Source organism: Cricetulus griseus, assembly GCF_003668045.3.
Source record: "Cricetulus griseus strain 17A/GY chromosome 1 unlocalized genomic scaffold, alternate assembly CriGri-PICRH-1.0 chr1_1, whole genome shotgun sequence".
NCBI classification, from domain to species: Eukaryota; Metazoa; Chordata; class Mammalia; order Rodentia; family Cricetidae; genus Cricetulus; species Cricetulus griseus.
The window spans coordinates 215,708,602-215,731,958 of record NW_023276807.1 but is presented as its reverse complement, the minus strand read 5'-3'; the positions used below and the strand labels follow the sequence as shown (position 1 = coordinate 215,731,958).

General features: G+C 46.8%; 1 protein-coding gene across 3 annotated transcripts in view; it reads right to left on the bottom strand.

The window, feature by feature from the left end:
- The window catches only part of Spata13 (spermatogenesis associated 13), an 82,040-nt gene that overhangs the window by 6,782 nt on the left and 51,901 nt on the right, over nucleotides 1-23,357 (bottom strand). For all 3 annotated transcript variants that reach the window (XM_035452281.1, XM_035452282.1, XM_027390409.2), the window contains 7 exons: nucleotides 12,123-12,259; nucleotides 10,723-10,902; nucleotides 10,245-10,430; nucleotides 8,663-8,842; nucleotides 6,969-7,201; nucleotides 3,678-3,807; nucleotides 1,186-1,558 (listed from right to left, as the gene is read on the bottom strand). In XM_035452281.1, coding sequence (XP_035308172.1) covers nucleotides 1,186-1,558; nucleotides 3,678-3,807; nucleotides 6,969-7,201; nucleotides 8,663-8,842; nucleotides 10,245-10,430; nucleotides 10,723-10,902; nucleotides 12,123-12,259 — 1,419 coding nt within the window. The remainder of the gene's footprint in view (nucleotides 1-1,185; nucleotides 1,559-3,677; nucleotides 3,808-6,968; nucleotides 7,202-8,662; nucleotides 8,843-10,244; nucleotides 10,431-10,722; nucleotides 10,903-12,122; nucleotides 12,260-23,357) is intronic.

Below are 23,357 nucleotides of genomic sequence, written 5' to 3'. Positions count from 1 at the left end.
ATTTGACAGTGTGTGCTCACAACCCCAGTCTGTGTGGGTGGCTCTGGAGTGTGGGCATAGACACTGTGCTGGTTAATGCCTCATGGCAACTTCCTTCTCACAAGATCATGCAAGAAAAAGGTCAGAATAAGTTGGGACGACACACCAAAGTACAGGTTAAGTTCCCCTCATCTGAAATGTGTGGGACCACAAAACACCACACTTTAGATTTTCTAGTATTTTCACATACACTTGGTGATGAGACCAAAGTCTAAACAGAGGATTCAGTTATGTTTCACAGATACCTTATACTCAGCCTGAAAGTGATTCCAAACTGTACTTTTGGGGCATCTGCATTTTAACTGGGTTCTTACTTGATGTTAAGGTATGGAATTTTCTACATTGATTTGGGGACCACAGTACAAGTATACTACTGAATATCAGAAGCACGAGCTTACTCTGTATGTGGTACAGGTTCTATGGGTGCCACAGATGGGGGAAAGCATGGGAGGAGCTGGGTCTGAATTGACCCAGGCAGTGAGGCGAACTTAGAGTGTTTTACAACAGTGCCGATAAAGTGGAGGCCTTGACAATTAGCTGGCATTTCTGGGCTAGGAAGATGACCACTCAGGAATGCATAAAGAACGCATGCTGCACAAATATAAAGTCCTGAGTACAAGTCCCCAGTGCTCATGTAAAAATCTGGTGCACTCATGCGTGCACCTACAATCCCAATGCTGTGAGGGACTGAGGCAGGAGGATTGCTGGGTCTTGCTAATGCCCAACCTAGCTACAGGTTTAGTAAGACCCATTGCAAGTGAATAAGGCAGTCAGTGACACAGCAGGTCACTAGATGTCCTCTTCTGACCTCCACAGGCACCACCCCTCCAGGAACAAATATGCCACACACATGCTCACATGCAATATAAATAAGTAAGTGACGAAAATAAAGAGAATTATCTGATGTGTCTACTGGTTGGATGAAGGGGATGTGTGTGCCACAACCATAATGGTCAGTCCCTGGGACCACACGAAGCTGGGCCATCCTGTAAAATGTGAATGAAGGTAACAGGCACATCCTAGGGGTGAGGCGCCATCTCTGCTATTGCTCCCCACAGCACATGCCTGCAGCCCCCTTCGTGGACTTGGCGCTTGAGGGAGCAACTGAGCAGAAGGCCAGTGGTGGAATGGGCTGAGGGGACTCACCCATCTGCTGGTCCTCCTGTACTCGCTGCCTCTCATCTGCATAGGCCTGCAGCCACCTGGCCTTGTCTTCTTGCTTTCTGGCACAGAACAGATGTACCTCATCTGTGGTTCTGCTGACCAGCTTGAAGGCATTCCGCATGCTGAGGTTCCAGTCTTTGTCCCGTCCATCCTCCACATCCACAAGCTCCACCTCGTCCATGTCCATGCGGCCCTTGTAGTACAGCATGTCCCTGCGCAGAAGGTCCTTCTTGCAGGACACCAGCTGGTGGTCGAACAGGAAGAAGATCCGCTGCTGGCTCTTGCCCTGCCTGGTGATTTTGGTCAGTTCCCCCGAATGAATCAACTCGGAGCTTCGGTCTAGAATGTCCAGGCCCTAGGAGAATGCAGTTACACTGTGAGTTTTCTAAGCCAAATTGTTTCCAGTAGTAGAGACACAGAAGTCACCTCTGATGCAGTCTTTCTAGAATATTCCAGTTTCCTAAGACCAGGTGTTGCTACCCTACACACAGGCAGGTAGGGCCTCAAAGGCCATTCAGACCCTGACTTCCTGGGTCCCTGGTCCTGAAATACCTCTTAATTTCCTATCTCTGTTACTTCAAGTGTCTTCCTGATCTAAAAAATACACACTACAGTAATAGAATCCAGACCACATCAGCAGCAGGAGCTAATAAAGCCTGACTTCGTCAGAGTAAGGGAGAAGCAGAGGTTTCATTGCACAGGGACTTGGTATGACTGACTCTTATAGTTCCCCAATCAGGTGTGTACTAGCTACTCCCTGCAGTAGCTAGCTTAGGGTCCTGAAAATAAAAGGCCAGGCTGCCAGTAAGAAATTTGTAAATTCTGATGAAACTATCTAATGTTTGATTATTTTGAATGTTAGATCACAGCATTCTAAAAGTTAGAATCTAAGGTTGGAAAGGAAAATTTCCCTTTATAATATCTGGAGTGGATGCAAGCCAACATCACCCTAACAGATTTGGTATGAACCCTGCCTTCATTTAAAAATTTTCATTTCCCTTTAATGCCAATAATGCACAGAATGTTTTGGAGGCAAAAGTGTTTGACTCCTGAAGTATTTCTTCTATTTCCTTTCCTAGAGCAATCTATGCCCCAGGCTCTTCATTTAAAAAACAAGGGGATCAGACAGCGATGACAGAGGTATGTTCAGGGCTCCCGAGAAAGAGCATTTCTCTTCAGCTGTCCTTGTTCTCCTAACTTCAGCCAATTCCTGCCCTCTCACCCCACCCATTCTCTGTCAGTGAAAGTCAGTTCTGACCAGCTGGTAGATGGAGGTGACCCTTACCTGGTTCAGCAGCAAGCTGAGTGGCCCCAGCTTGTGCTTAGCTGCTGTGGTTCTCAGTGCAGGTGACCAGCAAAGACCTGCTGGATTCCTGGGCTGGACTCCAGCTCTGCCACTCTCTAGTCCAAGTGGCCTTGGACAAGGTACTTTACTCTTCCATGGGTTAAATAGGTGCCCACTTCTAAGGATTATTGAGAGGATTCACTGAGTTCATAAATGTAATTAATGGTGAACACAATAGGGGAAATGCATACTGTGTGTGTGTGTGTGTGTGTGTGTGTGTGTGTGTGTGTGTGTGTGTGTGCATGTGTTCGTGTGCACACATGTGTAAATAAGGGTAAATATACCCATTGGGCCATTACTTTGGGACCTATCAGGTAGGGTTATTTGTACTACTATATAATGATCATGTAGCCTAAAAAGTAATATTTTCTTCCTTAACTTAAAGATGATAAAAGATAATCTTCTTGGATCATACAGATTCAAATGTGTATTCTGACTCGAGTCTCCATGCTCCTATGACTGTGTTCTACGACTGGGTGGGAACTGTGCCCTTGCTGTGGTGGAGCTGGTTCTCCTTATCAGGGAGATCAGATGCTAAGAAATATATTAATGACTTTTAAAAATAATTTTTAAGCTGGGTGGTGCACACCTTCAATCCCAGCATTAGGGAGGCAGAGGAAGGTGGATCTCTGTTTGTTTGAGTATAGCCAGGGTTATGCAGAGAAACCCTGTCTCAAACAAACAAATTCCAAAAACCTAATTAATCATCTTTATCTATCTATCTATCTATCTATCTATCTATCTATCTATCTATCTGTATCATGTGTACACAGGATATGTATACAGGTATAGGTGTGTCACAGTGCCTATGTGGAGGCTGAAGGACAACTTTCAGGGTTCGGTTCTCTTCTTTTACCACATGGGCCTTGGGGATTAAACTCATGTTTTTAGGTTTGGCACCTTTACCCTCTGAACTAGCTCACCTACTCAGACTTTCTTTGTAGGCACTATATAATAATAAGGTAACTGACGTTTAGACTCATCAAAGTCCCTCCAAATGCACAGACCGTGATCAGTACATACACCATTAAAGCCAGAACATACAGAACACAGAATGCTAAAGTATGTTATCATTCGGTCCATGGTGCAGGAGCTGTGAGCTACACTGTGCATGGGTGATACCACTCACCTCCCAGCCTACGATGGACACCTGCCAGCGGGCAATCTTGTCAATGCTCTCCAGCTTGCGCTTGCGTTCATTGATCAAGCAGGCCACATTTTTCATGGCCTCATAAGCTGCCTTTATATTGTTGTAATCGCTGCAAAATGGGAAGAGTTCATTTTAATCACAAGACATGCAACTCACAAATGAGGACAGACAAAATAATGTGCTCTGTCCCGGATCTGTATGCTAATAGTCTAGACAAGGCACTGAGTAAGAGCCATTGTTCCCAATGAATAGACCACAGTCTGCACAGGTTAAGTGAGCTGAGAGAACACGATTCACAATTCTTTTGGAATAAGAACGTTGTCATTCATTTCCCAGAAATCACCATGAATGAAAGTAAATGCCACAGAAACCAAGTGTTAGTCATAGCAACTAATTTTCATTAGTACAGAAACTGTCTTTATTTCTGCTTTGATTTCAACATAACTAGCTCTGCTATATAAAGCTGCTTAAAAACCACTAGTCGTTCTGAGAGTAATTATCTGCATCAAGTCTCATCTTCTACTTATTGAGGAAGGGACATGAGGAGACATGAGCAACAAAGTAGGATGGTCTTCCAGCAGCCCCCCGGCCCACACCTCCGAGATTGTTAAGTTCTGAAAACAAAACGCTTCTATTGTAATACAGTGTTACATTCAGGTTTTGCTCAGCAAAAGTAATCTGGGAATGTGTAAACCAGTAGTCTGGTTTCCAGGCTGGACCACTTGAGCTCATGTGATGCAGCTGGACCCTGGCAGGCAGAGTTAGAATCCTCCTGAGCAGCTTGAGAACAGAAGCTGTGAATCAGACATGGAAGGATTTGACTTCTGAGAAGTTGAAGGATTGTCCACAAAGCTGGTCCTCCCTCCAGAGGCCTATTCTCGAGGCAGAGCAGGATGGAAAACAAACATGATGTGGAACTGCCCAAGATGTGGGAGCACCCCCCCCCCAAAAAAAGGAACGTTTTTGCTAAAAAACCCCAAAAGCAGCAGAATCTAGTGGGTTTTGTTGTTGCTTCCTTTTTCTAAAATCTACTCCCCTCTTCCGCACCCCTGTTTTACTTTAATAGAAAGAGTCCAGATGTCATTCTATTTTGCACATTTTTCAAAGCTGGTTCTGGTGGTGCATGCTTGTCATCCCAGCACACGAGATGCTAGGGCAGGAGGATCAAGAGTTTGAGGTTAGCCTGGGCTACACAATGAGTCCTGTCCTGAAACACGCACGCACACACGCACGCATTAATTGGAACAAGTGTGATAGTGCATGCCTATAGTTCTAGCACTTAGGGATACAGGCAGGATTTCTGCAAATTCAAAGCCAGCCAGGATCACCTTAATAGTACCTTGCCTCAAAATTAATAAAATAAATAAATGATAGGTGAAATATTGATGGGAGATGTCCTTTTGTGTGGTGTGAATATATGCTTCTCTTATTGGTTAATGAATAAAGCTGTTTCGGCCAATGGACAGGCAGGATGTAGCCAGGCAGGAAAGATAGGTGGGGTTACCAGACTAGGAGAATTCTGGGAAGAGGAACACAGAGAGGGAGTTGCCAGAGAGACACCATGTAGCTGCCGAGAAAGCAAGAGGCTTGGGCATCATTGGTAAGTCAAGACCATGTGGTGATGCACAGATTAATAGAAATGGGTTAATTAAGAGAGCTAGCCAATTAAGAACCCTGAGCCATCAGCCAGTTTATAATAATATAAGCCTCTGTGTTTATTTGGGACTGAACAGCTGAAGGACTGGGCATGACTGAAACTTCTGTCTACAGAAATAAATTTGAAAAATAACCAAAATCTGAAAATGCTCATTGGAAAAAACTGTCCTCCAAAGAGAGAAGTCAGGTAGCCAAGAGATGGTTCAGTGAGTGGAGGTCTTTGCTATGCAAGCCTGTGACTTGAGTTCAGTGCCTAGAACTCAGGTAAAGAGGCAAGGGGAGGGCTGACTCCACAAAGTTGTCCTCTGACCTCCACATGTGTGATGTGGCATGCAGGTCACATCCCCATGATAAAATATTAAGAACATTTTAAACAGTGGAGTGAATGAGTGTGTGTGTGTGTGTGTGTGTGATGGTCACAGCCACCCACCTTGGAAAGGAGTACCCTGCCATTCCATGTTTCCAGAAGGCTTTGCTTTGCTTCTCAGTTCCCTCATTTATTTCTCCCCAAATCACTGCTATGATGTCTTTTTTTTTTTTTTTTTTTTTTTTTTTTTTTTTTTTTTTTGCCTCTACAAATTGAGGTTCTCCTGACTTCCTTATTTTTCTCCACTAAGCTCTTCTAATTTCCATACCCAAGACAGAAAGATCCTACACAGTGTCTGTCTCTTTTATCCATTTCGATAAACCACTTCCTCTTTATTCTTTTGGTCCTAGTTCTTTAAAACTGCACCCCACTTCTCTACCTTTTGATCTTAAGCCTGTTTTGGCCCAGGAGCTCAGCAAGGACAGAGGTGAGCCACCTTCCAAGTTCTCCAGGTGAAGCTCTCCCTAACCCCTACCCAGATTCAACACATCCTCTTATGTTCCTCTATCCAGTGTCATTTCACAGGGTTTCTGTTACCCATTGTCAACTGCAGTCATAAACATTAAACGGAAAACTCCAGAAATAATTAGTAAATTGAATTACTTATCATTTATAACAACAACAACATACTGTTGTTAATTGTTATCTTAGTAGTTACTGTTGATCTCTTACAGTATCTTATTCATAAACTTATCTTATTTTTGAGATAGAATTCAGGTTATCCTAAAACTCTCTATGTATCCAGGATGGCCTTGAACTGACAGCAATCCTCCTGCCTCAGTTTCCCAAAGTAATGGAATTATAGGTGTGAGCCACAATGACCACTTTTATCTTCTTATAGGTGTGTATGCACCAGGAAACAGGATCATGGTGAACTTGGGCTGTAGTTCAAGTTGGGCCCATCTCAAAAAATCCAAATAGATAACTAAATCAAACAGTAACAACAACAAAACCAACGTTCACCAAATCTCCAGGCACTCACACAACCAGCTTAAGAATTCTTTTGTTTTTCTGTTTTTCAATGTCACAGAGCGTCTTCACAGACCTTGTTACGGTGATAAACACTGTAAAACTTCTGAAAACTTCTTCCACAAAGCTACATGGCAGAGGTGCAACGCTACCACACCACACCACCACCAGCACCAGCACCAGCACCACCAGAGCCACCACCACCTGTCCCTACCATCCTAGAAGCACCAGGCTGGCTGGTGTTCATTCTCATGGCCCCTGGGCAGCCCTCAGCTTACCTGTGCTCCTGTGTGGTGTACTTGAGCAGCTCAGCCAGCTGCAGTGGGTATTTACAGATCTTCTGCACAGGTGTGAGGAGGAAGCCATCCAAGGCGATGTCGATCATCTGCTGGAGCAGGCGGCAGGCCTCAAAGAAGTGCCGGTACTTGCTCTGCTTCATGAGGTTTGACAGCTCCACGCAGGCACCCGGGTGGTTATTGCAGTATTCAGAGTAGATGGCAAAGCCCTCTTGCTGGAAGGGAAGGCAACCTCATCAGTCAGTGGCTCTGAGACATCTGCTAAAGACACTCCCTAGAGAAGAGGGCGGATAGGCCAAGACCCCAAGGGCAATCCGCACTTGGCAGTGGCTTTCACGGCCAGTCAGTAAGAAGATCATTTGTGGGTGGCAGGTAACTGGGTTCTCTTTAAGAGTGGGTAGAGGGATCAGAGACCCTACCACCTGTGCTCACTCAGCTCCTAGCCTGAGCTGGCACAGCAGAGGGGAGATCAATGCTCTGAGGCCTGGCTCTCCATCCTAGTCCCCCTCCTTCCACTGATAAATTCTGCTTTGGAGGCACCATGTGCTGCTGCTGGCACACTGCTAACGCTTGGGCCTGGCTTCCATGTGGTACCTCTTCTCCATCTGAAAGGCCCTGCCCACTTCCTTTCTTGCAGACTTCTTGTTCTGAGGTGCAGCCACAATGCTGCCCTTCTCACGCTGCCTGCTCTCCTGGGCTCCGAGCAACACTCTTTACTCTGCCCCATTGTTCCTCAAGACTGCATGGACACCGCTTCTAAAGCCCTGCCCTGGGTTCAATCCCACATCCCTGGCCACCACCTTTTCTTCAGCTTCAGCTGCTGGGCCATGCACTCACAGCTGCCCTTCCTTCCTGCTTCCGCCAGCATGCCATGCAGGCATGGCTGAGCTTGAATGCAGCAGGTCTCCCACCAAGCCCCCATGTGATTTCCCCACCCCACTGCTAACTCTATGACACAGGTGCTGGAAGCCACTGCTCTTTCTTTGTTGGCACAACCACCCTTGCCAGACTTCCCTTGAAAATACCCTTTTTAGCAAGTCCCCCTTTCCTTGGCTTCTGGACTGTCATCTGACAGGGTTGACCAGAGCAGTGACAGGATTAAGATTCTGTAACTGAGGCCATTCACCAGCCCTCTCTTGCCCTGCCTTTGCTCACCTCCAAAGCCTCTCCCGAGCACCTCACCCACAGGCCTAGGCTGTTCTGGGTCACACAGGTCTTCAGTATCTCAAAGATGCCAGGAAACCAGGGACGCATTCTGCTTGCTTCCCTTTGGAACCACACCATACTCAGAAATTGAAGGCCTATCCACCCTTCCAGCTCTAGCCCCCTATATCTAGAAAATCACTGGGTCCAGCATCCAGGAAGTGAGAGGATATTGCTGCCACTGTTAGCACTACTTGGGTGATTCTCTAAGTAAGAAATAAAATCTCCAAAATCTTGGTCAGTTATAGTAAGTCTAAACAATAAGCATCAATAGCTCATGTCACCACCAGAGAATCTCTGAGGTTGTGTACCATCTGCCTATGAGCATGTGACCCTGGAACACTCACTCTCTGGGGAAGGAAAATCCTGTCTACCTAAAGGCGGTATGTGAGCACTCTGGAGTGCTTTCGGTGGAGGTGCTTCTCCATGCTATTGTCTGACCGGATGTGATTAAGAGAGGAACAGTGACATACGTGCTGAAGAAAGCAGGATCCTATTTCACTTAAGTGAGGTTCCTCTTTGTTGTACTGTTTCTCAAGGTCTTTCAGAAACTTTCTTTGGAATTTGTAAATGTCTTCAATGTTTCCAAAAATAGTGGCTAGCTGCGCAACCGTGAACATTCCCGTGTGCTTACGACACTGTCGGATATAGCCCTGCAAGGTACAAAAGCAAACAGTTTTATTTGTTTAGAGATATTTGAACAATATAATTTGTTGTTGTTGTTTCTGTTTGTGATTTGGCCCAATGCCATGGTCTTTGGCTGAATTTTATTTTATTATTTTATTTTCAGTATGATAGGATCTTACTATGTAGCTCAGGCTGGTCTCAAACCTGCAATCCTCTTGCCATAAACTCCTGTGTGCTGGGATGACACATGTGTGGCACTATTCCCAAGTTGGAGTGGATTTTAATTAGATAAAATTATTTTTATATCTGTGGAGTCCTGATGAGACAATCATACTATACAACTATAATTCACCATAAATATTTTAAAAATGTGCTGGGCAGTTGTGGCACATGCCTTTAATTCTCGGGAGGTAGAGGCAGGTGGATCTCTGTGAGTTCAAGTCTAGTCTGGTCTACACAGCGAGTTCCAGGACAGGCTCCAAAACTACACAAAGAAACCCTGTCTCAAAAAACCAAAATAAAATAAAATAAAAAATTTAAGAACAAAACCAAAGTGAAAAGTTTCACATGGCTGATTTCAAGTTTCCAGAAGTGAGTTTCCAATGGCAGTTTAAGAATTCACACTGCCACTCTGTGTGCTGTGTGTATGTGCGTGCATGTTTGTGGGGGTGCAGTGCATTCATAATTGTATGAGGGTCAGACGACAACCTTGGTACTGTACTTTTTGTTTGAGACAAAGCCCTTACTGGCCTGGAATTCTCCAGGTAGACTAGGCTGGCTGATGCAAGAGCCCCAGGGATCACTTGTCTCCACCTGCCCACTGACAGGATTACAGATGCATGCCCATGTCTGGCTTCATATTGCCATGGTCGGAGCTTGGCAATACTTAGGCAGAAGCTGTGACTCTCCTGAAAAGTCACTCTGAAGACACTTTTTTTCACCACACACTTGTGCAGATGAGAGGTGAGCAGTGGCAGGCGAGGCAGCTGGTTCATCTACGACAGAACAGACTGTCCTGACTTAAGCTGGTCTCTAGCACTGAGTGTCTCTAGCAACTGAATGAGCAGCGCTGACATCAGCATCCAGAGAGACACAGCTCACCTGATGCACGAACTGACACCCAGCTTGGAGGAAGCAGCCTGCCAGCCTCACATCTACTAATAGTTCTCTGAAACCAGGATAAGACTACTGAATAACAGCTGGACACGGTGGCCCGTGTCCATAACCCCAGGAATGGCCACACAGTCACACTCTGCCCCCCCACATTCCCCTCCTACAAAGAGTCTACCAATTATCATCGAAAAGATCATGGCAACATCACCAAAGAGGACCACATTTTCATCTGTGCTGAAACGACTGGGCATTCTGCCTAGAATCTGATGAGATGCATGGGGTTGGAGGAGGTGGCCACCTCTGACTGGCACTTACCTCACAGATGTCCTTGAGGTGTTTGATATACACTCGCTCGGTGTTCATGATCTCCTGGATGACATTGGTGCGCATCTGCTGCTGGCTCTCGGGGTGCTTGTGGCGGGCCTTGCTGGTGTCCTCATCCTGCTCCTCCCCATGGGTGCTGCTGCAGCTCTCTGGCAGCTCCTCCTGATTGACTCGAAGCTGCAGGCCACACACAGGAGGCAGGTGGCTTAGGGAAGAGGGAGTGGTAGCAGAAGATCCCCCTGGCTCTGCGCCGAGTTATCAAGTCATGGTGCCATGCGCAGTAGCAATGCCAAGTAGGTTGTTTGCTTTCATTACGATTCTCACTGTAACCACCCGTTTCCTGCAGGTCTGTCTGGCTTATGTGTGATATTAAACACAATGACAGAAAAACTGGGCCTGGTGAAGACTGAGATCTGCCTCAAACTCTCCTGCAGTCCCCATGCAACGAACACCCCTAGGCCACACTTACCCTAACAAAGCTTGCAGGGAACCAGGCCTCTTTGTCTTCATTCCGGCCCCACCACCAGTCCTTGTTAGAGGCTTCCAGGACCTGGATGACATCCCCAGCCTTGAAGCCCAGTTCCTGGTCGTCCATGGTCACATGGTCCCACAGTGCTTCTGCACAGACCACGCTGCCATCGCTGATGAGCTGAAATGGAGACGGGAGAGTATGCTTAGCACCCAGCCGCGGAGACAGACACATGCTAGGTGTGCTTTCTCAGGGTGACCTGCCACCTTTTTACTCTATCTCGAAAGACTCGTGCTGTCCAGGCAAAATGGTTATATGAAAACAACTGAGGCAAACAGTATCAGTTAGGTGTGTCGGATCTGCTCTTAAAGGGAAACTCAGATCAACTTTTAAAAGGTGCATATAAGTGCCGGGTGTGGCCACACAAATCTGTTATACCAGCTTGTAGGAGTTTGAGGCAGGAGGATCACAAGTCCAAGGCTCGTCTGGGTCATACAGCAAGAACTGTCTCAAAAAACAAAGGTGTATGGAACCCCTTGACTGACAGTGGGATTACATCATGCTAAGTCACCTGAGTCAAACAGAACATGCATTTACTACACATAGTCAGTCACCCTCCGTCAGTGCTTACTTAGCCTTCTGTAGTGTGGCCAGAACCCTCCCACAAGTCCATCTAACAGGAAGTACGTCACTCAATGAAGTGCTGAGTAGTATCACCTGAGTACTGTATTATTGAAAGGGAAAGAGAGAAAGGCCATCCTATACTGCTTTCAAAAAAAAATTAAAAAAAAAAAAAAAAAAGCCACCAAAAGGGGAGCAGGGTTAATGCAGTGTAGTTGCAAAACACCACCACCTGACTGGGAATATGAAATACATGGTTAATTCTAGCTCTGCCATTTGCTAGCAAATCATTTCACTTTTATCTCTGCAGTGTTGGGGATAGAACCCAGAGCCTTGTGCACTCTGTGACTGAACGATCCTGCCCTTATATAAGGCAGGGTCTCCATAAGCTGACTAGGGAGGCAGGCCTTGAACTTGAGCCTCCTGCCTCAGCTTTGATCACAAGCACACAACACCAGGCCCACCGTAATTTCACATCACATCCTTACCTCAGGATGTTTGTGAAAATGCAGACAAGTGTTTTCCATTTACCTCAGAGATCAGCTGTGAGAATCACCTGAGGTGATGGCTGCATCTAAAAAGCTGAAAAGCTAGCCCTGAAGACCTTAGTGCTTACGGGGATGACTGTCAGTAACGTACAAAGCTGAGTTACAGACACGTCCCTGGACGATGAGATAAACCCAGCTAGCCAGAGCTGTAGGCTTCAGGATATGCTAAGAACTGATCAAATGGCCACAGCCTTGAGAATCAAGTATCTGGTACATGTGGGAATCCAGTACCTCATTGATGGCCAGCTGTTCCCCGCCTGGCTGCAGGTACCGAGGGTTGGCCTGGCAAAGCTCTTCATAGCTGAAGTCTTCCTCACTACCGTTGTCATCCACTAAGGCCGAAGACTCTGCACCTCCATCTGAAGAGACTGCCAGGGAAAAGCCAGATACATGTTTTAAAGGAAGCAGGCATGGTGGCCCATATCTGGAATCTCAGCACTCAAGTGGCAGAGGTGGGGGACCACAGCAAATCTGAGGACACCATGAGTTCCAGACCAGGGTTACAGGGCAAGACACAGTTAACAACAATCAACTTCTATATAGGGCAAACCAAGTGACCCCTGGTCACACTCCTCAAGGAAACTGGTCATTTTCTCTCACCCAGAGTAGGAAAGTGTTAGGAAATCCCCACTGAAACCCTAACCCTGAGGTGGCGGCTGGTGCCAAAAGCAGCTGGAATCCAGTGTCCTGGCACCTTTGGAGATACTGCCAACAGGTATTTTGTGAGTCAAGGGAAATGATATAATTGTATTAATATCAAAACATTCACTTTTTAAAAATAATTGATGAAAAATGTGGGGACAGTGCTTTGTTTGGAACACTGGGTACCCAGATGTTCTTTTGGAACATAGGGGTCCTTTCGCCCCTGCCGAGTGCTTGAGACATACCGGCTTAGCCTTCCTCTGGTACAAGAGCAGGGACATCCCCATCACCATTTTCTCCAGCAGGAGGTCTGTTGGGTGCTGGGGAACATGGAATGAAGTTCATCTGCCCCAAGGGGCCTAGACCAGCAGCTGGTGAGCTGGAGCTGAGGACCGCAAAAGCAGCTCAGTGTTTAACACTTAAGCCAGAAACTGGCTCACAGATGGTAGTAGGGAGGCTTTAAAGACAAAATAATGTCACTGAGCCGGGCACTGGTGGCACATGCCTTTAGTCCTAGCACTTGGGAGGCAGAGGCAGGCGGATCTCTGTGAGTTCAAATCCAGCCTGGTCTACAGAGAGAGAGTTCCAGGACAGGCTCCAAAGCAATACAGAGAAACCCTGTCTTGAAAAACCAAACCCTCCCCCCAAAACAAAACAAAACAAAAAAACCAAAATAATGTTACTGAGAAAGGCCCTTAGAGCTGTACCACCTCAGTGATGACACTGAAACACCCCTTGACCAAGAGCAAATGGTAGCAAAATTTGAAGCCTACATGGTACTTGACTCTATGACCAAAGACTACTAAATTGATACCCAAGGATATCAATTACTTACAGACATGGTTGAAAAAAATTAAATGGAAATTTCCAGAAATAAACAACCCCTATGTCTGCCTGCTGGCCTCTATTTAAAGGTATCACAGAGAGAGCCAGGGCTTTGTGCATGCTAGGCAAGTACCCTTGATTCCTATGGTATATGTGTGTTATTGCTGTTGTATTTCTTTATTATTATTGTTCATCCAAACCTTGTGCTTGGAGCACAAACAGGAAAGCATAATATATGCCAGATTTGATGTGAGGTTTCACGTATCCACGAATGTGTCTTCTGTGGCCGGGGTCCTCTGGATAAGGACGGAAAGGGGAGAATGGAAAGACTGAGGCAGGAGACTCCCAGGGCCACAGAAAGTCACGAACACTCTTTCAGTGTGTGGTTTTCATGACTGGTCTCACTACATAGCCCAGGCTGGTCTGGAACTCATACTCTCCTGCGCTGGTCAAAAGCCAACTGGCTTCTAAGTTGTGAGTCAGGGGGTACTAAGTTTGTAGTTCTGGGTCCCTTACAAACACTGCAAATTTCAGAAAGATAATTTTGGTAGAATGTGACAAGGGAAGGACTTAATGACTCTGCTGCCACAGGGAGGGAAGGGAGAGGAGGCTGCTGCAGTGAAGTGGCAACCACCCTGGACAAAGGTGAGCAGACTGGAGTCCATGTGTGATGAAGTCATGCTCAACTCAAGAGCAAAAGCAGATGAGCTCAGCAAGGCTCTGGAAGGACTGGTGACGGGCATTATGCTGGCCTGCCCGTCACCTGGCAGAATGCACTCAGGCAGTACCCTGGTCAGCCCAGGGTTCCATGACTGCCTAGTCTGCATGCAGGTGCAAAGGATCCTTTTAAAAGAAAGACCCCATCCACATAGGCTCTCTTCCCCTCTCTCTCTCCCGCTGTTCCCCTGGGGCAGACAGGACTTTTCCTCTCTCCCTTTTCTCTTCTGTCCTCTCTCTGTCTCTGTACCTCTTTTCTCTTTCCTTCCCCGTGCCTCCCCTTTCTAATAAAACTTCTCACTTAAACTCTGTCTGCCTGGCATGCTTGTCCTCCACCTCGGTCACCCTTGCCAGCCAAGGTTCCCCACACTCTTTGTCATAACAAAAGGGACATCATCAGAAGAAGCAGTGCGGCATGAACGAGGCCCCTCTGCTGCAGCCATCCCATGAGCCTAGCCAGTTTCTTCCTGCAGCACCTGACCTGGCTGGGCCTGCTCCTAGGCCCATGCTTTCTTGCCTTGTTCCCTGAGGCTAGGGTCCCTTGCCACCTGTAAACCCAAAGTGCTGCTTTAGTGACCCCGCTGCCAGAGCCTTCCTGTCAGTTCAGAGGCTGTATATCAGTGCCCAGCTGTACACCAATGTTGTCGAGGCCCTGGATGCCAAGTCCATGAATCTTGGCCAGGCTGCTGGGATGCAGTTGAGCTGGAGCTCTGGCCCACAGTGGCTGCTTGCTGCCTGCCTGAAGTGTTCAGTCCCTTCTCCCACCTCAAGCCTCAGTTCACATCCCTTATTGCAGCCAGGCAAATTCTGGCTACAGTGTGGAGAGCTGCCTTGGAAGCAGAGCCTCAGGGAGTGAGTCGAGGTGTCCTGAACTTGAAGCCAAAGCCAAGATACACAGAAACACTCTAAGGAGCTCCTACACTGTCCTGAATCTGGGGTCTTTCTGACTCCCCAGGGAAAGGCAGGCAGGTGGGCAGGGGTGGCCATCAAGTGTACATGTGTGATGAGAGTCCTCAGCACCTGCAAGCATCCCCCTCTCTTCAGGGATGCAGGGCTCGGGGACAGGGGATGAGGTCTTGAGGACGTCAGATCTCAGCAGTCTGAGAAACACACTTGAGCTCATAGTACAGTTATCTGCTGCTTTTCAATCTTAACTTCCATTCCCCTTCTGTGGTCACAGGCCTTGCAGGTGCAGAATGGATGGTTATCTATTACGTGATCCATAGCACGATCCTGGGGTATATTGTGTGGGATGCTGAGGAAGGAAGCCTTCAGGAAGCAAGAGTAGTTTTTCTGTGTAAGTCAGCTGTCTCAGGCACCACAGACAGCACTAAAGATAAAAGCCTTTGTGAACTCAAGGTGGGGGGCTCGGGGGTGGGGTGGGGTGGGGAGGAGCAGGCGCCCACTGCAGTGGAGACAGCAGCCTGTAGTGAGACCTGGTGGGGCTTGCTCAGATTCATAGCTAAAAGGTTCTAACGATCGTGGTTGAGTAGCATATAGACAAACCCTTGGTCTGGCCGGGGCCCAGAGCTGCAGGAATCTTTGGATGTGAGCCAGCCATGACCTGGCACTGCCCAACACCACCAGAATTTCTCCTTATCACATCTCAGCTGTGGCTGAGCCAGAGTAAAAAATAAAAGGCATTGGGGCCTCTCTGTCAGAGCAAAGCCCTGAAAATGACACTTTCCCCTCGAAGAACACCTGAACAATGTTGGCCCAGCAAGAACCATGCCACCCAATCTGCCTGTTGCTGGGAAAATCAGTCTTTTCTAAAGCCAGTAACTATCATCTATAAAACCATAATTTACAGGAGTCTAATATCAAGGATTCACTGGAAAAAGTGCTAGACTTCACAGGAGACAGAAATGCCAAGGGACAAGGACAAATGTCCAAATGACCGCTGACCTGTTGCCATAAATGCTTAGAGAATGAAGTGGGTTATGAGACAGGTGCAGCACCACAGTGAGCTCTTGCTGAGTGTCGCAGAAGAAAGGTAGCTTCCGTTAGGGAAGTACACTGACTCAGCCTCCCCAGCAGCTCACTGCAGTGGGTGTGGCTAGAGGCAGAAGACAGGCAGTGCATAGGGAAAGATGCCTAGCATGACGAGGACCACACTGACCTCCCTACATCCGCCACCACACCAGTACACAAGTGCAAGCTTCAAGGCAGGTATGATTATACGTCAATATTTCCCAGGCTGCTATGCCGGCTTCCCTTTCTGGCTAAAGAACCATGGGCAAAGACACTGGAGCCCTTTCAAGTTCAGTCCCACCATCTATAATGAACAGGATTTCATGTTTCATATACTCAAAGGCCATTCTTCCTCTCCTGCTTTTCAAAGCCTACCTGGACTCTGCTTTCCCTTCCAAAGGGGACAAGAACCCAGCCAACTCCCACCTGTCTCCTAACACTGACCTAGGTCACCCTAACAGGCTCACTCAGCTCCCCTTGGCTGGCCTGCCTGCCTCACCCCACCCACTGTCTGTTTCAAGCATCAAATACATCACTCCTAATTCAAATTGTGTCTCTGCACATGAGCCACAGGAGACAGTCAAAAAGCACCTGTCACCCTGGTTCTGATGGCATCCTGATGCCCCGCCCTCTACAGGACACCCCTGCTCAGACAAGACTCCTGTTTCTTGACCATCCCATTTAAAAACCACATCTTCAAGCAAAGGCAAGAGGACTGCCACAAGTTCAAGGTCAATTCCCAATTCAGGCTAAGAATGGAAACCCTGTCTCAATCAATCAATCAATCAATCAATCAATCAATCTAAACAACTAAATGCATTCTAAAATGAAACTGGGGGCTGGCAAGATGTCTCAGTGGTAAAGACACCCCCAGTCAGGCCTGAGGACCTGAGTTTTATCCCTAGGACTCACATGGTGGAAACAGAGAACTGACTCCTACTAGTTGTCCCGACCTCCAGATGCACAAGCATAAACAACAAATAAAATGATTAAACGAACACTGTACAGAAGTGTGGAATGTTCTTTTACTGGGTGCTGTGTGGTAGGACGCCAATGGACCATGTCATCTCCCTCCCACTCACACTGGCCACCTCTGTGATGCCTGTTACTGGTAACAAGATAGAAAATCTGTGTGACAGACAGCAAACGTGGACTGGTACCAAAACTGGCTCCCAGTGAGTCCTAATGACATGCCTTCCTTCTTTGCCCTCCACGACCTTAATGACAGCCATGATTTTGTTCCTCCTAACCCCCAGGACTCTCAGTTCCCAGTCCCATGGGGGAGGCGTGGATGCTTCATTTCTGCATGCTCAGCACCTCATGTAAACACCTGTACAGAAGACACTCTGTACTTTCCAAACAGGCTGCAAACGCCCAATGGGGAAGCAAAGTTCCAAGACGTTACACAACTGAGTAACACTGTGCCAGGCCAGGCTAGGATGGACAGCAGATTTTCTTGACCAGAGGCCCAGCACCCACCTCAGATTATGGCTAGAAAATCCTGCAGTTGGTCTTCGTTTACAGTAGGTCTTCATGCCTTCCATCTCACTCCCCAGCCGTGCTCTATGCCGCTTCCACTGTCAACTCAAAATCCTGGTCTCATGGTTTCACAAAAAGCTCCATGGTGGTTTTGTTTTGGTTTGTTTTCCTGCAGCATCCAAGGCCTCCTTGGACTGACTTAATTCTACTTCAGTGGTGTGATTGGTGCCAGACATTTGCAGTAAATGATTTTCAGCTGAGCTAAACACTGCTAATGGAGAAGGAGCAACTGAAAAACCCCGGTGTGTGCATGATGTTTGCCAAAGCCCACGCCCACCTCTGTGGGCAACCTCTTTCCTGGGCCCTGTCCCTCTGCAGTCACTTCCTACCAGCTGAAAAGGCTTCAAATTCCTCTGCCACCAATGGGAGTTAGTAAAGGTGACTTGCTAATTATAGTAATTTTGTGTAATAAATAACTAATACAAATTCTCAAAATGTTTGTCAGCAAAACTAGAGATATAAAGAGAGAATTGTTTGTTTTGGCTAGGTATTTTGAGACAGTCTCACTATATACACAGGTCAGCTATCTCTTCCCAATCTACCTTTCTCTCCGATGCTGCAATTATACACATATACCACCACCAATGGCTACATATATAAATTTTTTCCTTCTTATTGCTATTTTTTTTAAAACCCCAGCTTAACCCCTTTAAAGCAGAGTTGAGTAGTGTTGTGCTCCATAGCTATACATGAATTCTTTCATCTTGCAAAACCGAAACCCTATACAAACATAACTTCCTTTCCTTCTCTCTCCTGCCCACTCCTTGACAACCACCTATTTCCTGTCTCTGTGATTCTACTTCAGATAGTTTGTGTCCAGAACCATGAAGCATGAGCCTTGCTGTGACAAGTGTTTCACTCAGCATAACACACTCATGGTCTCTCCGTGTTGTCAGAGTTGGAATTCTCTTCTGTTCTAAGGCTGTGTGTGCCTCTCTTTCTGTTTTGCTTGTCTGCTTCCATGTGGATGGGGACACTGGGTGCTTGTACCTCTTGGCCACTGTGAACAATGGCTGTCATCTGCATGAGTGCACTCACCATCGCTTTGAAGCCCTGCTTTCAGTTCTTTGGGTTCTGAACTCAATCAGGATAGTGCTGGCATTGCTCCCTCTGCTGTAAGATTTTTGTGAGCTTCCGTATTGTTTTCCAGGATGGCTACATCAGTTTATGTCTCCACCACCAACTCACAAGGGCACAGCTCTCTATATCATTTTTTTGTTGTTGTTGTTGAAAAATGTAAGCATAGAAAAAACACTTTTTTTCCTTGGGACGTTCTTTTATTATTATTATTAAAATACAGTTACATCACTCCCTACTCTCTCTAGTCCTTCCTATGCCCCCCAACTCCCTTCAAATTCATGGCTTTATTCTTTAACTATTAGTATATATGTACATTTATAATTATTAGTACATATATACATATATATATATATATACACTCATGAATAAATATATAAATACAGCTAATTCTCTCTCTCTCAGTAAATAATCCTGTAAACATGGAGAAAAGACTGCTCAAAACCAAAAACACTTTAAGATCCCCAGACTCTCAGGTCTCATCTACCACAAGAGTGGATAAGTTGTATTTCTAAGTACTTGCTAATTAAAGTTTCAGTCTAATTCCGGAAGGCCTCCCTCTATCTTCCTTTTTTCAAAGTTTTTGCTCTACTGGGGATTGAACTCAGGGTCTTGAGCATGCTAAGAGTCCCTCATCTTTGAACAGATCTCTGTGTGCAATACAATTCTGGAAGAACACTTGTCAAGAGCCCACCTGTCCCAGATAAAGAATATAGTGGGTTCACAGCACTCTGGTTAGACCACCATGGAAGGCTGTTTCCCTGAAGTACCATTTATATATGTTCAATTGCCCCGTCCCTTACACAGTGGAATTTTGAAGTTTGTTTCGGAAGACATCTTCTAACTTCCAAGTCTGTTACCTTCTTGGATGAGGGAACAACTTTCTAGTGGACATCTGAATGGGTGCAGAAGACTGTGCTACCTACAGAGAATGGGTCAATGCCTAGGCTCACAAGGCTACTCGTAATAGGACTATTATGGACACAATCAGAAGGGGTGTAGGCTTCTTAAAAGCCAACAAAGAGTTGGGCAGTGGTGGTGCACTCCTTTAATCCCAGCACTCGGGAGGCAGAAGGGAGCGGATCTCTGTGAGTTTGAGGCCAGCCTGGTCTACAAAGTTCTGGGGCAAGTTCCAAAATTAAACAGAGAAACCGTTTGTTTGAAAAACAAAAAACTAAACAAAGCCAACAAAGAACAGCAGCTATGCTCCTCATGAGACCAGCAGGCCATCCTGCTAAACTCCCACTGTACTCTTCTGACAGATCATCTGATTCTAAAGGGGGCTTTTGACAAGAAATGATATCACACAGCATCAGCACTGGAGCCATGTTTTATGCCCCCTTCCTGGCTGTACTCAGGAGAACAAACCCATCCACAGTGCCTGACATGGCTTTCTTCTCGGGACAAACAAGTCTCTTTCTTGATGGCTTATTGTTACACAAAGTGGCAGGGTTTAAAAGCACTGGACTGCCTAGTCCCAAGAGCTTGTCTGGGTCCCAGAGAGGCCACCTTGGGAAAACCATGATCTTTGAGCCTTTGCTTTCTCAAGTGTAACTCAGAAAAACACCCCTGATACACACTGTCTGAGATGGGTGTGGAGGTGAGAAGTACCCAGCCTTTTAGCTAGTCTTCAAGGCTGAGCCTGGCAGTGGCACAGCCTGTCACCCACAGACTTGCTAATGCACAGTGCCCTTTCCCAGCCAGCCGGCTCCAGGTGGGGATTTCCCCAAGGCTTTGCTTGGGGGGAAATTCCCGTACTTAGAATAGTCTGTTAAAAACATACATTTCAGAAAACCTCCTGCTGCTCACTCCACTTCCTCCAGGCTGAGATAAGCTATTCCAGCTTCCCCCCTCAAAAGCGGAAATGGCCTCACAGGCAGACAGCTGTGGTTACAGCTCAAATGGTGGGCGCAGCCCCTCCTCCCAGAGAGCCACCCTCAGGCCACCTCCATACCCACAGAGGGAACTAACAGTGTCCACAGAACTGCAGGCAGGCGTACCTGATCCACACTTCTTCAGGGGTCCTCCAAAACCCGAGGACATGGCTCCCTGCCACATGCTTAGAGAGATGGAAATCCCACCTTATTTTCTGGCCATTTGAGCCAGAACTGAGTTGGGAGGTGAGAATTTTGTTTCCAAAAGCCCTTCAAATGGCTCTGATGCCTGACAAAATGGAGAGGCAGTGGGCATTCAGGCTAACCTCAAACCACAGCACACCTGTGGACCTGCTCTACAGTGTGTCTGTGGACTGCCACCACCACACCACAAGTTGCAGAGCAATGGAAAGCACTGCTGCTCTGGAATGCTCCAGGATTCCTGCTCTGATGGGAGAAACTGTTTTGCTTCTTCCCAACCAGGAGCAACCTTCCCTCCCCAAACAGCTGAAAGTTCTGAATCATTCTTTAAAGCCAAACTGTCTCTTCTTAGTGGCAGTTTCCCTGGTTTTCAAGCTGTCTGTCTCTCATTTATGCTTTGATCCCCTACAATAGCCACCTCTTACCTGTTCCAGGAGCAAATCCAGCTCACCTATTTCTAAATATCTCCCACACATATACAACTGTCTTATGTATCATCTTATACTATTATTACTGTACTTCTGTTTCAGTTAGTTATGTCCACGACTATGTCCCACAGACCTTAAGGACTGGAACTCATTCATGAGCCACTGCTGCAGGCTGAACCAAATAAAGCATGAGACAGCTTTCACACTCAAATATAAACTATTGCTATCATGTCCTGCTGCCTTGAAAGCCATGCTACAAAAATAGTTATCTTTGCATCTCTGGAACACACAGACTAACAATAAGATCCAAACAGACCCTAGAAATAGACACAGTCACCCTTGCTGATAACCTTTCAGAACGACTAAGGATCTTCCAAAAACAGTTCTCTCCATTCAGCTCTCACCAGCATGCTACATGTTTCTGGCTGTCCAGAGCTGATAGGAGGAGGTCACATCATGACTGAGTCTAACCATTCCAAACTTCTAGAAGTGGATTCATTTTTCTGCAGATGGCTTGGTAAGTATTCGATTTCATCAAGTAAGCTACCTATGAATATCCCTGAGCCCCCACTGTAATCAGCTTGCCTGAAGCTCTGCCATCCAAACTTTGGATCATCATGATTATCTGTAAAGCAACAGGATGGGATGGCATGGGATGCCTGGGCAGCTGGCAGTCCTGGGTACCCCTCTCTGGGCCATCAGTCATTAGGAACTTGGCATCTCTGTGCCCTGTAACAAGTGTCAGCTTTACCTACAACATGCCCTGGAGTGTCTGCTGTACCGTCAGCCAGCTGTCCCACCTCTTTGGTTCCTCGTTTTGATGGAAGCTGTACACATCCATCCTTGCTGACTGACACCTGAGGGGTTATCCCTCCTGGATTCCCTCTACCATTGACCAGGTCCAATTGCCACCTTGCTATTTGGAGAAATCTATGGGGAAGCCAGGTTGTATCTAGTATGGTATCCAACACCTAACAAATGTCCTGAATTATTATCAGCACCACTCATTTATCTAGGAGGAGGCCGTGGCTCAAGATCAACTAGCTATGTTGGTATGCCACATTCATTATCCCAGCCCTCAGGTTGGTAAGGAAGAATCCTGAGCTCAGGAACAGATAGAGTAGACTATGAGATCCCACCTTAACTAAGAGACACCACCTTATAAGACCACAAACAGCCAGGTGGTGATGGTGCATGCCTTTAATCCCAGCACTCGGGAGGCAGAGGCAGGCAAATCTCTTTGAGTTTGAGACCAGCCTGGTCTACAAGAGCTAGTTCCAGGACAGGCTCCAAAAGCCACAGAGAAGCCCTGTCTCAAAAACTCCAAAACAACAACAACAAAAAAGACCAGAAGCAAACTAAAACAAAAAACTGGAAGAAAAAAAAAAAAACAACAACAACACAAAAACCAGGGGTCACACCAAATGGCAGGAGCATCCACCAGCTGACCCTAGGGTCCACTTTCCTCTCCTGCCCTCTCAGAGTGCCCTGTGCAGCAACCCACCAATGGGGGCTCCGGTTATTTTGGACAATTATTATTCCAGGGAATCACACTACTTGTGATGATTTTACTTGTGCTCATGCACAGCATGCCAAGACTTTGAGACTGTTCTTGGGAGCTCATGGCTTGAGTGAAGTCACAGAGTAGGAAGTAAAGCAGGCTGGCTGGAGAGCTGCCCCTCCACAGTGGCACAGCAGAGGAGTTGGTGGCTGACCTTATACAGCTAGGCTGGTCACAAGGGCTGAGTACCCATCCATTCATTCCCCAAGGACAAGCCTCTGCATGTTTGGTAACACGGGGAGAACACTCCTCCTGGCAGGCAACCCAAGGTGGAGGGGGCTGCAGGAAGGTAGGATCCTCATCCCTCTTAGTCTCCCAATCCCTCTATCCTGGCTTTACTCTGCCGTGCCATGTCTGATGACAACATGATTGAGCTTGTCACTCACACTAGTCTGCCAGAGACAGTGCTGCAACCACAGCCCTGTTCTATCTCAGCTGTGAAGAAGAAAGCAATAACAGGGAAGAAAGCACCAACTACAAACAGCATCACTGCTGGCGGGGCCTGCCTTCAAGCTGTCAACTACAGTTCCCATTCATCTCAGCACACGTTTCTGGCATCTATTTAAGGCAAGACCAAAGACAAGCTCTGTTTTTAGAGTATCCCACTGCGGTCGGGTAGAAGCCTTCCTGT